This window comes from Phascolarctos cinereus, unplaced genomic scaffold (assembly GCF_003287225.1).
Source record: "Phascolarctos cinereus isolate Bilbo 61053 unplaced genomic scaffold, phaCin_HiC Scaffold_2;HRSCAF=192, whole genome shotgun sequence".
Taxonomy (NCBI): Eukaryota; Metazoa; Chordata; class Mammalia; order Diprotodontia; family Phascolarctidae; genus Phascolarctos; species Phascolarctos cinereus.
Genome location: NW_027555625.1, coordinates 310,048,030 through 310,061,725, shown reverse-complemented (window position 1 = coordinate 310,061,725; position 13,696 = coordinate 310,048,030). Strand labels below are relative to the sequence as shown.

The 13,696-nt window shown below is 37.8% G+C and overlaps 1 protein-coding gene across 1 annotated transcript in view; it reads left to right on the top strand.

Moving 5' to 3' along the window:
• Positions 1–13,696, top strand: part of PAPPA (pappalysin 1) — a 283,134-nt gene that overhangs the window by 160,716 nt on the left and 108,722 nt on the right. Inside the window, exon 10 of the mRNA XM_020990609.2 lies at positions 2,101–2,294. Coding sequence (XP_020846268.1) covers positions 2,101–2,294 — 194 coding nt within the window. The remainder of the gene's footprint in view (positions 1–2,100; positions 2,295–13,696) is intronic.

Here is a 13,696-nt window from a genome sequence, read left to right as displayed (position 1 = left end):
CTTTCCAATCCATGTCAGAGAATTTGTGTCTTCAGTCCTCTAATTTTTAATTAATTTTTTGGTAAAAAAATATGCCCTTTAAAGTACCATTTAGACAGCAAAGATTCCTAAATGGAATGGACACAAACTTTGTGATCTCCTAAAGGCTATTGCCCCAAGTCATGCTTGTGTCACTTTTGAGAAGCAGCCATCATTGCTGACACAGTGCTAAGCCTGGAAGACTTGAGTTCAACTCCTGCATCTGGAGCTTACTTACTTAAATGATTAACTTAATCATGAATGACTCTCCAAAGACTATAAATTATAAGATGGATTGTTGTTATGTCAGGGAATTCCCAATCCAACTAAATCATAAGTTATTGACCTATGATTTAAGACAAGTTGAGTGGTAATGGAAATGTACTTTTCTTGGCTTATTTCAATGGATTTTCCTGCTTCTGGTTGTTACAAAAGTAACAAAAGATTTATCAAGCAATTGTTGTCCTTCTGTAACTTTAAGAGAGAAAGATGGGCTTAGCTTTTTTATATAATAGGAAACACTGTATAGAAATAAGTCCCATATATAACATTTTAAGCTGTATGAAACATTTTCCTCACAATATAAGCTGAGTAGTATAAACATAATTATTCCCATTTTTACCAATAAAGAAACTAAGGCTCTGAGAGTCTAAATGAATTGTTCAATGTCACATAGCTAGTAAGTAGCAGAATGGAGATTTGAACCCAGGTCCTCTGGATCCAATGTCCTTGCCACTATGTTAATTTATATTGCTTGTGGAGTGTTTAATAAAAACAAAAATTTCCTACTTACTATCAGAGTTCTAAACATAGACTTAGTGCTTATATTTTCACAGCATAGTAAAAATCATTCCATTCTGATCAATATGGTTATGATTACAATGCAATTAGAAAGCACCCTTCCTGGGATCACTTCAGTATCATTATCTTTTGTAAATGTGTACATTTCTTCTGTTTTTAGAATGCATCATTATGACTGTTTTTAATACTATTTCTTAGTTTGAGCTGACATGAAATGAAAAATTCATAGGTTCTATTAATGTGGAAGGCATCATCACAACTCAAAAATTCTAAGATCTCTATATAAAATTCAGAGTAACAATCCAATGTATAGGTATAAATGTGTTCTACTATTCCTCTAATAGGGTGAAATGCCTGCTCACTCTTGAATTACCTGAGCCACCAAGAAAAAGTGGAGTTTTTACCCTAAATTATCCAAATACACAAATAACCAACTGTTTTCTTCATTTTTCCCTTGTATGACTGTATTCTAGTAAAAAAAAAAGACTATGTGGGAACTTAAGATGTGTCTTTAATGAACAGGGGACTTACAATCATGTCATATGAGTATCATTTAAAAGAGTAGGAGAAGGATTAAAGGAGGAAAAGAAAAAAAAAGCTAAGAAATTGAATCCAAAAGGGTGCCCCATCAATTGGAGAATGGCTGAACAAATTGTAGTACGTGAACATAATAGAATATTATACTGTAAGAAATGATGAAAGAGACAATTGCTAAAAATCCTCTGTGGTATGAACTAAGGCAAAGTAGAAGGAGCAGAATCAAGACAACAGTTTTTATAAGGACAATGGTATAGTAAAGAAAACAACTTTGAAACTTTCAGAATAAAATACAATGAAAAAGTAGAATATTTTTAGAGAGGGATCATGATTACTGACATCTTCAAATATTTGAGGAGTCATTTTATGAAAGAGGGATTAGTCTTATTTTGATTGGGCTACAAGGGCAGAATTTTGGAGCAATGGGTAGAAATTATAGGGAGACAGATTTTTAACTCAATATTGGGATGTGCTTCCCAAGAATTACCATTGTCCAAGGTCATGCCTTCCCTATCATTTTCAAATGCATTCTAGATGACAGTTTCCTTAAAGATGTTGTAGAGAAAGATTCCTGCTTTAGACAAGGGTTAGAAAGGATCTCACAAGGTCCTTTTTTCCAACTCTTAGATTTCGTTGATTCTAAGGCTTCATGTCATTTTCTTAGGTGAGATAAAGCTAATGCAGACAAACAAGTGAGAAAGACTCCCACATGCTTTGCCCCTTTTATTTGTCTACCTTCTGCAGATGAGCCCAGCCGATGCTATTTCCATGATGGAGATGGGGTGTGTGAAGAGTTTGAGCAAAAGACCAGCATTAAAGACTGTGGAGTTTACACACCAAAAGGTTTCCTGGATCAGTGGGCATCTAATGCTTCTGTCTCACATCAGGACCAGAAGTGCCCAGGTTGGGTTATCATTGGCCAGCCAGCTGCATCACAGGTAAGAAACAAGAAGCTATGATTAAGCCTGCAAAGGCCTTAGTCATTATTGATATAAGCTTGCTGTCTTCAAGGACAGTAAATTCTGTTATAGGTCCTTTTAAATGAATGATTCTTAAAGTTATTCTTTAATGCAAATAAACTCTTATTGTGATGATTTTGGAAAGCCAATCAGAAAATTGCAGATTTCATAAAGTGAATCTTAACTTCTAAAGCTGTTCACCAAGACCCTCCACCATTTAGACCTACCTTTTTTTTTAATCCTGTATCCCAATAGAAGACTGATCTATGTATTTATGATCATCCCTGCCCCATGGACCTCTTCTCAGACATTTCCTCTTTCTACCCTCTACCTCTATTCTCCTCAAAGACAGCTGTAGAGTAGTAGAAGGAGCACTATAGGTACTCTTAAGGGTGGTAGTGTGGATCTGTGAGAAGAGCCCTGGAATAGGAATTGGAAGACCTGAGCCCAGTCCCAGGCTCACTCTGAAATCCTGCCTTTTTGTTCTAGGCAAATCACTTTCTCTGTGTAGACCTCAGTTTTCTCATCTGTTAAAATGATGGAATTAGACCAGATAATTACTCAAAAGCCTTCTTGCTTCTTAAGCTATTCACCCAGCAAAGATAGCCTTTTGAACAAGGGGAGGTCCAAATCCCCGAAGAAGATTTCTAAAATGACAACAAAAAAGCTCTCTCTGAAAGTTTCTGGGCTGTGGGTGGGGACGAGGGGATAGGATTGAAGGGTGGAGAATATCCACCTAAATCTCTTGTTAGGAAAGAGGCTTACAAAAGCCTCCCAGTTTATCCACTCTAGCCATCAACATCTTAACTAGAGACCCTGACAGGGTGAAAATTAACCTCCTAGCCTCCTCTAATCATCTTGTACAATAATCAAGAGCAAGACTGACACCTCCTTCTCCATTATCTGACCGGGCACCCAAGCTTCCCAGAGAGCACTTAAATTTGATATTCAGGGATAATCTTGGTGGTGAATTATGTGTGTGTGTTGTGAGATTCTGGCTTGCTTTGTTTATTGGGGTTTTTTGCTATTTAGACATGAATTGTTGAATTCAAGAACATTTGTGCTGTCTTTTCTCAGGTATATATTTTGTGGTATGTAATTATAATCTCACTTGCCAGAAGATGTCCCTGCTTTCTCCATTGGACTGATCTTATTACAACACTTTTAGCTACAACTAAAATCTGTAACAAAATTATATCCAAGCCCATTATAAAAGGTGAACATAAGCTTCATTGGAATAATATTTATTACACTGAATAATTCAATAGAATAATTATTTTCCTCTTTCTTTCCTAGTCCTCAAACATAGATGTTACTGAAGGCAATGAAAAAAAAAAAGAATATTGAATTCTTTAGGAAGAGACAGTTGGTCTGTAGTTTCTAATTGTACCTTCTTCATTCATATTGGGGAATCAACCAGTGCATTTAATGATTCAATCAATAAACATTTATTAAGCATCTACTACTGTATGTCAGACATTGTGCTTAATGCTAGAGTATAGTGGAAAGGGCACTGATTCTAGAGTCAGAGAACCTAGGTTCAAAATCTTGCCTCTGATACTAATTGGGTGACCTTAAGTTACTTAACCTCCCTGGGCCTCAGTTTCCTCATCTGTAAAATGAAGGGGTTTTACTGGATGACCTCAGAGGTCCCTTGCAACTCTGGATCTATGGGTCTATAATATATATCTATGTTGGTGGGAATAGTAATTTTTGGGTGATTTCATAGTGTAACACTACACAGAATTCTAGAGCTGGAAGAACCCTAGAAGATAGAATATGGGATTTAAGAGTTGGAAGGGACCTTAGAACATTGTATGTTAGAACACAATATGTTAGACTTGGGAGGAATCTTAAAACAAATGATGTTCTAATCTCTTCATTTTATGGCAGAGAAAATGAGGCCCATAGAGAAGTGAATTATGTGAGGCTTATGTGAGGTGACATTTGAGTCAATACATCTCATCTCAGAATGACTGTGAAGGACTTTGAAGGAATTGAGCCCATTAGTGAGCAGGAATGACTACCCTTGATACCTAGGAAGTTCCTTTCAAGGATGTTATGATGTGGATAATTGTTAGAAGTTTTTTCAGGTAAGTTTGTTGTGATGAAATTTGACCTGGATATTTAAAGATATTGTACAATTTTCTCCCTACCATTCATTGTTGGGTTTTTTTGTGTACTCTGCCATTCCTTTCTCCCTCTGCTGAAGTGTGTCTAATGTTTCAATAGGGGTACTAATTTTAGATTCTGGGTATTTTCCACTTTATCATATGATTAATTTCTTAGATGTATCCAAACACATGCATATGTAATGCATGCACAGGCATAGATATGTCTGTATGTCTACACTGTTCACAAAAGTTTAATGGAAACTTAGACTATGGTATATGAAATTGGGGAAATGACCATTATTTATCCCTGGGGGACAGTGACACTAAGAGTCCTGCTACCCATTCTCCATTGTTCCATGCCTTCTATGGAGGAGGTTACATTAGGCCTGGCCACCTCTGGAGTTCTAGACCATCATCTTATAACAACCCTATGAGGTAGGTGGGGTATTATTATCCCCATTTTGCAGTTGAGGAAACTAAGGCAAATAGAGGTTAAGTGATTTGCGTGGGATTACACAATTAGTAGGTGTCTGAGGTCCAATTTGAAGGCACTAAACATAGAGATAAACCAAATGGCAAACTATATACTACTGCCTCATATGACCCATCAGAGTGTGGAATAATCTTATTCATTCTTTTTTTTTTTTTTGGCTAGGCAATGGGGTCAAGTGACTTGCTCAGGGTCACAAGCTAGTAAGTGTTATGTGTCTGAGGCTGGATTTGAACTCAGGTCCTCCTGACTCCAGGGCTAGTGCTCTATCCACTGCGCCACCTACTGCCCCGATCTTATTCATTCTTAAGAGCTCATTTCAAGACCTTCCATTTTCCATAGAGTCTTCCATGACCTCACCAGCTTATCATGAGCTCTTCATCCTCAAGTCTCATCCTCAGTCTATGACTATGCCACCCATGCTGGTACTTTAAAAGATGCTAATTTGGTTGGAGTATTATTTGAATGCTTAACCTGTCTATCTTATGGACCCGTCAAGTTTATATGTTCCCTTAGAGCAACTAAGGTTCTTCATTGTTGCAGCCAACACACATTTGTTGAACATCTACTATATTTAGGCACTATGCAAGATAAAAAGATAAATGTATTGCCAGGGTAGTTGGTCAGATATCTAAATGGGTAGAGGGATGGGAGGTGAAATATAGGTTAAATGTGTCTAGATAGAGTAGGCTAGGTGAGTTCACACTCATTCACTCACTGACTAGAAGAACTCAGCTCCAGGGTAGAGTTCCAGACTTCAATGGATTAACTCATCTTGGTATCACAGTGGATAGAATGCTGGCCTCCTATGAGGAACACCTAAATTCAAATCTTGCCTCAGACACTTTACTGGGTATGTTCCTGAGTCTTCATCAGACTTAGTTGTTTCCTCACCTATAAAATGAGGATAATAATTGCACTGACCTCACAGGGTTATTGTCAGGATGAGCTGAGATAACATACATGAAGTGACTGGCAAACTTTAAAGCATTGTCTTAATGCTAGCCATTATAATTATTAACTTGGGCAAGTCACTTAACTCTCAGCCTCTGTTCCGTCCTCTGTGAAATGAGGAAATAGCCTTTGATGTCCCTTCTAACTTTGTAATCACCACGGAAGGGAGACATGGTCAGGAGGGGGATATTATTGAAAGATGGGAAGAAGGACAGTGGCAGAGTAGATGACAAACCAGACAAGGTAGCCAGGGTAATGACTTCTTCCTAACTCAGAATCTTAAAGACTTGCCTGGGGCTCTGAGGGGCTGTGACTTGCCAGCTGTCACATAACTGGTATGAATCAGAGGGAGAATTTGAATGCAGGTTTTCTTGACTCCGAGGCCAGCTCTCTATTCAATATTCCATGTTGTCTCTCCTTTAAAGTAAAGAACTACGGCCCTGGGAAATGGGAGCTTCAGGAGAAAGCAGGTGTCTACTAAGTCAGATAATTGGAAAGGATGCTCTTGGGACACCCTGGCCATCCACACAGTGCCTAGTATTCTTGTTGATCATTCTCTTTCCTCATCTTTCCTGGAGTCCCACAGGAAACTACCAGCTAGCAGAAATTACAGTTATCCCTTCCACATCACTGCAGTTTCAATATATCATGGATAGGCATAAGAAATTAAATGGAAATTTTTTTGAGTTTTGGAGAAGCCACAGACAACACTCAAACACCAGCAAATGACACAGAAAAAGTTTAGAAACTCAGAAATGTATAAAATACATGGATAGCATTATATAATATCAGTGTATTTTAGCTTTTAATACTATGAATACTCAAAAAAAGAAAAAGAAAAAAAATCAGATTTCTCTGATACAAAGGGAAAGCCAAAAAATTTATGTGGATTTTCTAGATTGTTGCACCCCTAGTCCCCTTAACATGGAAGGAATAACTAGATTCCTAGAGCTCGAAGATACTTTACCGAATCCATTGTGTCATTTTTTTTCATGTAAATGAGGAAACTGATGGCCAGAGAGGGGAAATGATTTTTCCAAGGTCACACAGCAAGTTAATGGTAAAATCAGGACTAGAACCTCAGGAGTCTTGACTCCTGGTTCCATCATCTTCAAAGTATATTCAGCTACTTATTCATAGACTAAGCCTGCCATGTTTTGGGGATTTCCTTGCTGAGAAGTATTCCCTTAACTTGGGAGCACAGAGTTGCTTCTCACTAAGCATAGTTTTATTAACAAGCATAGTAGGAAGGTAGTCAGTACTTCCTAAAAGCATTAACATAGGATTAAGATGTATAGAACAAAAACCTTGGCTCTGTTTTCAGACAAGATAGGCTCACATAAGTTTGTATCATCTCATCCTTGCCCCTCCCACTCCTCTTTTTTATTACAGGTATGCCTTTCTCCATACCATCAGTGTATTCCTTAAAAGTTCATATAATTCAAACCATATCTTCCCATTGACTGACATTCTAATCCCAAAGATGATGTGTCTCCATTTCTGACCTCTCTCCAGTGCAGAGGTAGCACTTTGGTATAAAGTTATTCTGTTCCTGGGTCAGCTAGGTAGTGCAGTGCACAGAGCAATAGTCCTAGAGTCAGAAGACCTGAGTTCAAATCCAGTCTCAGACCCTTATTAGCTGTGTGACTCTGGGCAAGTCACTTAACCCCATTTGCATATAAAAAAAAGTTATTCTTTTCCCCTCTTTAGGGTTCAGGAGATGTAGGAGTCCCAAGTTCTTGACTCAGCTCTGTCACAAGCTAGCTGTGGGGAACCTTGGGCAACTGATTTCACCTCTAAGAACTTCAGAATTCTCATCTGTCAAATGGGAGGTAATACAATACTTGTCTCATTTGCTTCTCAGGAGCAATTACATGGATCAAATGAGATAGTGTAGGAGTATGGAGTTTGAGGAGAAAAAAATAGTTTAAGATACAGGGCAAAAATGTAAATAAACATGGCACTAAAATGCAGCAAAACTGTGGTCAAATACAATGGAAATGTTGGCACCAACTGATTAAATTTAAGGCACATATCCTTTCTGGGGAAAAAAATTGAAAACTAGAAGTAGAAAATGACAAGTACTGGTTCTTGCAATTACTGTATGAGGAAAGTTTTGCTGAACTATTTTGGAAGACTGGAGGAGGGCACTAGAAAGTGTTGTGTCCAAACAAAATGCATGACTGAAAAGTGTTAATAAATAAAAGTCAGGCTATTATGACTATATCCTTACCAGCTGGTGATCTCTAAGTTCCCATATGTTTCTAAGCATACATAACTATAGAACCATAAAGTAGCCAGAATTAGTAGACAAACATGAGAGGCAATGTGGAGTAGCAGAAAGGGCACTGGACCTGGGTTGAGGATATCTGGGTTCACAGTCTACTGTGGCCATTTCTTAGCTGGATGACTCTGGCTAAATCATTTCTCCTCAGGACCTCCATTTCTTCATCTGTAGTAATCACATTTCATTCCCTACCTCAAAGAATTACCATTAGGAAAGTGCTTTGTAAAGCTCAGAGCCCTATAGAAATTTATTATATCTATTAGATTAGCACTATGTGGCTCCTTACTTGAACATACCCTGATGCATCACTAAATAAAAACGTGTATCCATTAGGAATATGATTATTTGCTCCCTCATAGATCTTTTTCTTAAGTTCTGCCATTTGTCTGTATAATTTCCTGGTAATAGGGCTTACCCTTTAGTCTTTCTCTTCCAAGGCAGAGAAGCACACATTTTGGAGGTCCTTAAAATCATCTTCAGGGGAAATGACCTGGAGCAAATTTTCTTTGTTGTATAAAGTATAATAACTTCAAGGTCATGAGACTGATTTTGGAAATAAACACTCCAGAACTTCATTCAGAGTCATTCTGCTGAAGCATACAAACACACATATGCATATGCACATGCACGTGCACATGCACATGTATATGTACACACACACACACACACACACACACACACAAAACACACAAATACATGCACACCCATGGTTGCGTATCAAAATGTCCAGATCATATGAAATGTTTGAGCTAATGTAAAGGGCCTTGGAGATCAGCTAGTGGAGAACTGCCTCATTTTACAGATAAGGATATAATCCCAGAGAGGTAAAGTGACTTAGGATCATAGAAGGGAAATCAGCTGTCATTTAGTCCAACTCTCTTTAAAGATAAGAAAACTGATCCTCAAAGAAGTCAATAGTCACTTACCGCTATAGTAATATAAGAAGTGGGATTTGAACCCAGGTCCTCTAATTCCAGAACATTGTACCGTATTCAATGGACTGACTGCCCAAAATCACAAAGATAGTAGAGCTGAGATTTGGACCTGGATTCTCTAACACCAAAGCCAATGTTCTTATCATACTACACAATACCAGACTTGGCTCCAAGAGAATTTTGGCTATTAACAAAAAAAAAAAAAGATGAACACTCATAGAATGAAGGGAAGCAGCGTGCAGAGTGGGAAGAGCCCTATAATTCTAATTAGAAGACCTGAGTTCTAATTCTGATATCATCTTAATTGTTTACCCTGGGCAAGTCATTTCTCCTCTTTTAAGTACTAACACATATTCTCAGAATATTTTGGTTGATTCCCTCTCCTAGTCAGTCCAAAGACAGAATAAAAATTGAAATAAATAGATAGAATGTGTTTTATTTCTGAAACTCAGAAAACATTTGTTTTAAATGTTTGCAAAGACCAAATCTCTTTTGTTTGTTTGTTTTCTTTTTTAGTGCTTTGAGCTAGATGGTCTCTGATGTCCTTTTTTTTCTTTTTAAAAATTTTTTTGGTGAGACAATTGGGGTTAAGTGACTTGCCCAGGGTCACGCAGCTAGTAAGTGTTAAGTGTCTGAGATCAAAGTCGAACTCAGGTGCTCCCGACTCCAATGCCAGAGTTCTTGCTCCCGACTCCAATGCCAGAGTTCTATCTGCTGTGCCACCTAACTGCCCCTCTAATGTCCTTTGCAACGCTGAAATTTTGTGATTCTGTGATTTCTTTCTCTTGTGCTTTGCACCAAAAATTTGTCAAAGTCATCCATCAAACATGTTTCTTGTGTTACAAGAGATGGAACAGGAAGATAATATATCTCAGAGAGATTATTTTTATTAATAGACTTGGAGTTGGTATTTGGATTCAAATCTTGACTCTGCTAATTACTACCTGTGTAACCTCGGCTATTACTACCTCTTTCTGGCCCTCATTTCTTCATCTGTCAATTAGGGGACCGAACTACATAGATAATCTCCAAAGTTTTTTCCACCTCAGAATCTATGATCCTATTATCCCATACTATCAGTTCTTGTTTCTTCCTAGCAAATTAATTATTCCCCTCCTTATAAAATTACCATTAGAACTGGGGTTATTTACTGTTTTTGTGTCATGGACCCCTCTGGAAGTCTAGTGAAACCCTATGGACCCTTACTCAGAAAATGTTTTTGAAATGGATCAAATAAAATATGTAGGATTAAAGGAAACCAACCGTGTTAAAATATAGCCATCCAAATTTATTTCTAAAAATTCACCCTTTGATTTAGAGATAATGAGTAAATAAGTGGAACTATTTTTTTTAAATACATAAGAATCATATAGTTGGCCAGAAGAGACTTTAGAGCTCGTCAATTTCAACCGCCTCCTTTTACAGTTGAGTGAAGTGAGGCTTACAAGGATATTACTTCTTTCCAGAAGTAATATAATTAGTACGGCTAGGTTTTGAACCCAGATCCTCCAACTTCAAATCCAGCGTTTTGTCCAATATACCACATACTGTGGATGATCAGATAATGAGACATTTGACTTATTCTGTAACTTTAGACAACAGGATTAGACCCTGTTGGTGAAAATTACAATGAAATAATTCAACTTGCTCAGTTGAGGAAATCCAGGGTTTCTGCCTCCACTATGACCTTCAAAGAAAATTGAGTAGGCATCAATATTTCCAGAGATTGGTACATCCAAGTCTCATTAATACATAAATGCACAAGCTGAAGTTACATTGCTTTTTGACATTGAGTTTGGCTGCCCAGTGGGGTTTTTGTTGTTGTTGTTACTTTTAATTTCTTCCTAGTTCTTAACTAAGTTCTGAGGTAATATAGGTTGCTAGGTAAGGTGCCTCTATCTAAGTACATCATTATTACAGGAAGCCTTCCTCTGCTCTGTGTTCTTCTACAACATTTGATGGATACCGGTGTAGCATTCTGACTCTTTGTCCATTACCCATTCATCTTACAGGATTGGCCTACCTCTATTTCCAGGTATAAAGGTCATTGATGATTTATTTTACATCACTTCTCATGTCAAAGGCATCGCTGGTAACACCATAATATGTCTTTTCATTTCCTTTGAGATTTTATGCCTTCTGGCATCATAACATTCTCTAATTCACAGCCAAGTACTCAGAGTGGAATATTTGTGATTTTTGTGTTTTATTTTATTCTGTGGCAATGGACACTCTGGTATCACCAAACATGGTGTACAGTTTCCCTAACACAACCCCTCACCATCCCTACTTCTTTGTATTCAGTTCTCAGCCCAGCTATGTTTGAGCTTAGCCTGTCCAAAATATATGTATTGATGGAATAACTCAATTAGTGCCCCATCCAAAAAAGGTGAGCATGGAAAATATGTCATATATCTTCATCATATAAAGGAAGTTATAATTCAAAGTGTAAAATGCTTGACATGACTTCATGAGAACAATTCTTCCTCTCTCCCCACCACCATTTATTTTATCTTTTTTGGTAGGAAGCTCATTAACTAAAGGAGCAGCTCTTTCCTCATGTCATGTGAGAAGAGAAGAAACAAGGAAAAATGCAATGAAGGGTCAGAGGAGATTTCAACAAGTTTCTCCAAATACTCTAGGGATTTGTTTTTTCCCTGTGGTTTTATAATAGTTTTTGGAGTGCACAGATGCAAGTCATCTAGGGAAAGAGTACAACAAGTGCCAGGGACTGCTACACCATGTTCTTTTTATGTAAGTGACAAAAATGCACACACAGAACAAAGGCAGAATATGGAAAGGATCCCATTGGTATACCAACTAGGGATGGGCACTACAACTTCCTTAGAGGTACTCAGGAGGCTTTATACCTACCAACCTAGGGAGACTTCACTCTTACCCTTCATTGATTCAATTCGCAAACATTTGTTGTCTGTTATGTGTCAGGCAATATATTAAATGCTAGAGATATAAAGACAGAAATAATAGTTTCTGCGCTGAATGAGCTTACATTCTATTGGGGAAAAACAAGATGAACACCTATAGATATAAAATATACCCAAGTAAATAGAAAGTAGTTTCCAGAGGTAGCTAGTGCAAGCAATTGGGTGATCAGAATAGATCTTGGCTAGCAGTACTTGATCTGAATCTTGAAAGAAGCTAGACATTGTGCAAGGTGAGGGTTAGGATGGAATATATCATAGGCAGAGGGAACAACCCATGTAAAGTCATGGAGACTGGAGGCTGAAAGTCATGTTGAGGAAGAATGGTAAGTAGGTCAGTTTGTCTGAAGTATAGTGTACACGAAAGGGAGGAATGTGCAATAAGCCAGCAAAGGAGATGGGAGATGTGAAAGATTTTAAGTGTCAAATAGAGGATTTTGTATTTTATCCTAGAAACACTTGAGAACCACTGGAATTTCTTGATCAGAGAAATAATGTGGTCAGACCTGTGCTGTAGGAATAATAGTTGGGCAGCTTAGAAAAGGATAGTTTGCAGAGGGGGAGAGATTTAAGGTAGGGAGACCAATTAGAAGGTTCAAGAAATGTGGATTGTTATTATTCTAGCTATGCAAATGGCACTATGTGACTCCTTATTAAAAAGCATATGGGTGCATCACTACAGAAAATATGTCACAGCAATGTCATAATTTGTTCCCTCATAGATGTATTACTTAAGTTCTGCTATCTGTCCAATTTCCTAGAAGCAGAAATTGCCCCTTAGGCTTTGTTGTCTGGGGTAGAAAGGCACACATCCTTGAAGTCTTAGAAGCCATCTTTAACTGAAAATGTAGCAAATTTCCTTCCAGGGATAATAAGAGACTGGATTGGCGTGGTGGTTCTTTGAGAGAAAAGAGGTACATACGTGAGATATATTTTGAAGACAGAATCCATAGTACTTGGCAATTGATTTAGATGAGAAGCAGGAGAAAGAGTGAAGAGTTGAGCATAACTCTGGAGCTGTTAATTTTAGACTGGAAGGACAGTAGTACCATTATTAGAAATAAAGAATTTGCAAGAGAGGAAAGCTTGGCAGGGGAAATGTAATGAGTTCTGTTTGGGGCATAGTGAATAATTTGGAAATTTCCACCAGACAGTTGATAATACAGGGCTGAAATTCAAGAGAATAATTATAATTGGATCTAGGAATCATCAACATAGAGATGATAGTTGATCACATAGGAGTTGAGGAGATCAACATATGATAATATATGAAAAGAGAAGAAATAATAGCTTCGGACAGAATCCTGGCTGGGGTAAATCCATGCATAGTAGAGAAGGATATGAATGATAGATAATCTTGCAAAGGGGTCTGAGAAGAAGCAATCAGAGAGTTAAGGAGAGAACCAAAAAGAACACTCTCAAAAACTTAGGGATAATAGATTATAGAAGAGGAGGGGGGTGCTCATCATGCTGTAGAGTGGCCAAGAATGATGAGTACGGAGAAGAGGCCATCACATTTGGGAATTAGGAGATAATTACTAACCTTGGAGAAATAATTTTCAGTTGAGTGATGGAAGTTGGAAGACAGATTTGCATGGAGTTCAGGAGGGGAGGGGATAAAAGTAGAGACAATAGGAGTAGACAGGTTTCCCTCAACCC